A 4,344-nucleotide genomic window follows, 5' to 3' on the forward strand; every position below is an offset into this window, starting at 1 on the left:
CCCCCTCTTCATAGTATTTTTTCTATATAAAACGGATGGATGTGACTTAATGGGCTCGCCCAAGCGCACGAGAACTGAAGAGCCTCGTACATGGTGTCTCCGTATGGAGTTTCTAAAAAAAAATTGTCTCCGCATGGCGTATACGTTGTGAAAGGTTCATATTGTTCTTTACAGGTTTATTAATGAAGGGGTTGTACCGAAAGCGGGACTCAATAAACAAACACTCCACAGGCTTCACAGACTTGTTCTTTGCTACCTGCTCTAAGTACCCAACAGCAGTCATGTCAAAAAAGAAAGTACACAACAGCCAACATAGGTCTTTCATTTGTATTTTTTAACTAAAACCATGACAAGAATTATGAAACAGAGGGAGTACTTGCCTGAAAAGCCTTGATCTTTTGCGGGAGCAGCGAGTCTTCATTGTTTCCGAGACCAAGTTGGCCGTTCTGATTGCGCCCCCAGCTGAAACAAATTAAGCAGCAGCACAAGGCAGTAGCTGAAACACATCAATACATGGCACAATACTGCATGTCAACCTACCTAGCTACCGATGCATGGATGGAACTTTATTGCGTTCGAGGATAATACCACTCCACTTATTAAGGTTTGAGGGAACCTACACCTACCTATGCACTTGTCCGGTGACGGTGACGGCGAGGCAGTGGCTGTCACCGCAGGCGATCTGCTTGATCTTCATCCCCTGCAGGGCCACGACCGGCTGTGGGTTGAACACATCGCTGGAGTTGCCATGCCCCAGCCTCCCGAAGTCTCCCCTGCAGCACCGCACACCCATCGCAGCCTCGTCACGCAGTACAGTACGAAACTACTGTAGAAGTAGAAGAGATCCCGGAAGAGGGGGCGGCGTGCGGCGTACCATCCCCAGCTGTAGAGCTGCATCTCGTCGTCGGAGTAGGCGGCGGTGTGATCGGCACCGCAGACGACGGACGTAATGCGTGGCACGTCGAAGGAGGTCAGCACCGTCGGCACCGGCCGGTCCTCGGAGTCTCCGTGGCCCAGCTGCCCGTCCTCGCCCCGGCCCCAGGAGCACACCATCTGGCCCGCTGAAAAACGACGGCCCGCTCCATCATCAGACCGACGAGAAGCTTAAGGCAAGGCGGCGGTTTGACGGCGCAGAGCAAGAGGAGTGGCGGCTTACAGAGCAGTGCGACGGAGTGGTTGGCGCCGGCGGAGATGAGGACGACGGACTGCTCCGGCGCCTCCGGGACCGCGTCGTCGCCGGATGCCTCCGCCTTTGCGTCCATGAGTGAAAGAATCCACGGGTCTCGGCTACTCGCTCTCGAGTCTCGACTCTCGACCAGGTGGAGTGGAACTACGGAATGGAAGCAGTGCATGGGAGTGGTACAAGTAGAGGGGGAGCAGGACGGGATGGGACGGTTAACCGGACGAATTAATGTCACCGGGTAGCTTTTATCAAAGCAAGGTACCTTCGCTGTTTCACTCCACTATATGCGCACGACGCGCCTTGCTCCTCGGTCGACTTTGTCCGAGCGCATCAATGGCGTCGGGCCGTGGCGCCGCCGCATCCGCTGTACCCGCGTCACCCTGAGGCTGCATCTGCATGGGGCTCTCTCCGGGTCTTCCTGCCTGCGTCACTGCAGATGGAAGATATCTCTTGATCTCTTCCCGGATCGACATCCACGTGCCTTGCCCACGGAAGGAGCCTGAGCAGGGCCTGGCCTGTAATTATGATTCTGTGGGTTTCTTGTTCGGAAAATCTATAAAACGCACGCACGCGCTTGTTGTCCTGTTCCACGCGCTACGGAATCAACTTTTCTTTGTAGTTGCGGCACATTTTATTCAAGTCAAATGATAGTTACATCCCCGAACTAGTTCAGCTAAGAGAAAATTCAGAGGATTACTGTCCCAAAATTCAGGTAAGAGAGGCCATGTTAAAACTGCTCTTTATTGCCTTCTCTAGATTTCGTCCCATATGCCTAAGATAAGACTGTTTTATCAACCACTGCACATGCGTACAAATACACCTTGTCCAAAGTCCTACACCAAGCACAAAAATATGAGTATTACTTCCTGCTGAATCGGTTCTTATCCCTTTGGGTTGACATATGCCCGGTTCTACATCTTCCCATGCGAGGAGGTCGAAGAACCAAGCAATCTCTCGACTGGCCACAAAGGGAGAGGAGCGGTCGCTCCAGGGCTACACTTATGGATGCCACATCGTGTGACATGATAGTCGTCGACATGGTGGGAAGCCGCTCCGCCCCTACTCATGATGTTGTCACCATCGCGTCGAGATGTTGCTCCACCCCCTGCCATCAAGATTAGGCACCATGGCCTTTGTTGATGTGTCGAGACGCTACTTTGCTCAAGGTCACATAGGCCACCATTGCCGTGCCATGTCTGTTAACTTTCCGCCGCCACCACCGTTGGGGATGTAAATGATGAGGTGCTGATGGTGAACCACGGACGACAACTAGCAAAGAATCATTGAGCATGGAAAAAGTGGAGGCAAAGAAAAACAGATCAAGATCAGGGGAGAGTGCCAGAAAAGAGGGGTTACGACAACTTTAATCAATCCCTTAAAAATGGTTAACTCCTTAAAATATTCTGCTTTGAGGAGTTAACCACACCTAGCAGATCTCTTATCTGGTAAACTCCTCAAATTTTGAGAAGATAACTCCCAAAAACTTGCCCTTTCTCATTTTAAGCGGCCAGACACATTTCAGGAAAAAAAATTCCCCCCTCCCAACTCCTACCTGCGGCGCCACCTCTTCCTGCCTTCGTCGCCTAATCTCTACTATAGATCTTCATAGCATTGGCTGGTTAAATAGTATCATCACATACACGTTTCCGCTCACAAACGGGCAACTTGACCAGTCAGTGATAAACATAACCATAGACGGACTAGCCAGTCAGTGTAACCTCTCCTATTGTCTACAAGTTGTAGATTACCACTGACTAGCTCTAGACATGTGTTCGTTAGTGATGCAAATATTCTGGATGGCATCTTGGGGCTGCACTGCTAGTAGCCCAGTAACTACTAGCAGTGCAGCCCCAAGCTACACAACAATACAGATAGCATTATCAAACACAAATATTTCCAATATTCCATTACATATGCACATATACAAAAGAATATAATTTATTTCATGTCATACACATATATTGCATTGGGTATCCTCACATACAAACAGTTTCATATAATGATCTTTGTATTGGTACATTTTCACTTACAAGATTGGGCATCCTTTGTTGATTTCAAGGCAACACACTATTGAATACATCCTTCTTGTTGATCGATGATCCTTGTTCCACTTTAATATCCGGAGAAATAAAAAAAATAAAGCATGATGTATTTCATAGCCAGATAACTTCTCAACCATGAAGCAAGATGCTAAATTTAAATATGAATAGAAAAAAAATTATATATATTGATTAAGTAGAGCGAGCTAGTTCGTAATATCATACCATGTCTTACTGACCCTTAGCTGATGAGATTTTGAGTCAATAATTGGTACGACTGTAACAACTAATGACATGAAGACTCCACCTTTTTGTATAGTGCCTCAGAAAAGGTGAAATGTCATTGTCGTGACATTTCTTTCTCACTGTACAAAACACTTGTAAAGCACAGAGTGATGTACATTCCACAAAAATGTCAGAAAAGCAACGAGGTGAATAGTGTCCTCTATGCAAGAAAGAGAAAAATATACTCAGATAAGCACAAATAAAAAGTAAAAACTCAATAATTGATCAACTAATTTATCAAAGCTATCCACCCAATACTATTAGTTACTCCAACTTGTAATTCAAATACGATGTATAGCACAATTCATATTGCAAACAATATTTTCACATTCATAGGAAAAATATTTGAAGACATATTACAATGACATAGCAATTAGGACATTATTCTTTTTTAACTCTTAGCACAATGGCGGTAGACATAGCAATTGGAACATTGTTCTTTATGTAATTATTAGCACAATGACATTATCACGTAGCAATAGCAACACAATATTTTCATAACTCTTAGCACAATGATAATTTAACATGTCTATATGAATATAGTAAATGCAACATAAATATATTTAGCCATTGTAATACAAAGTATACACAATTCTTATTGCAAACAATATATTCACATTCATAAAGAAAACTAGTTTGGAGACATTCACACAAAACTTACAAATTGTACTAGAACTCACCACTGTGGCCATTGTTGCGACCATAGATCATGCAAACAATGTCGGGGTCAACGACATTGCTAATTATGGCATGCAAACTCTTAAAATATTTGAATAATCAGGAATGCTTGCACGACGATCTGGTACTGTCGGGGTTCAGGAACGACACCTATGGGAT

At 45.4% G+C, this 4,344-nt stretch overlaps 1 protein-coding gene across 1 annotated transcript in view; it reads right to left on the reverse strand.

The window, feature by feature from the left end:
• The window catches only part of LOC119316321 (ultraviolet-B receptor UVR8-like), a 21,706-nt gene extending 20,189 nt beyond the window's left edge, over positions 1–1,517 (reverse strand). Inside the window, exons 1-4 of the mRNA XM_037590630.1 lie at positions 1,157–1,517; positions 875–1,061; positions 627–773; positions 381–462 (exon numbers count right to left, since the gene is read on the reverse strand). Coding sequence (XP_037446527.1) covers positions 381–462; positions 627–773; positions 875–1,061; positions 1,157–1,352 — 612 coding nt within the window. The 5' untranslated portion in view covers positions 1,353–1,517. The remainder of the gene's footprint in view (positions 1–380; positions 463–626; positions 774–874; positions 1,062–1,156) is intronic.
• Between the last annotated feature and the right edge of the window lie 2,827 nt (positions 1,518–4,344).

This window comes from Triticum dicoccoides, chromosome 6A (assembly GCF_002162155.2).
Source record: "Triticum dicoccoides isolate Atlit2015 ecotype Zavitan chromosome 6A, WEW_v2.0, whole genome shotgun sequence".
Taxonomy (NCBI): domain Eukaryota; kingdom Viridiplantae; phylum Streptophyta; class Magnoliopsida; order Poales; family Poaceae; genus Triticum; species Triticum dicoccoides.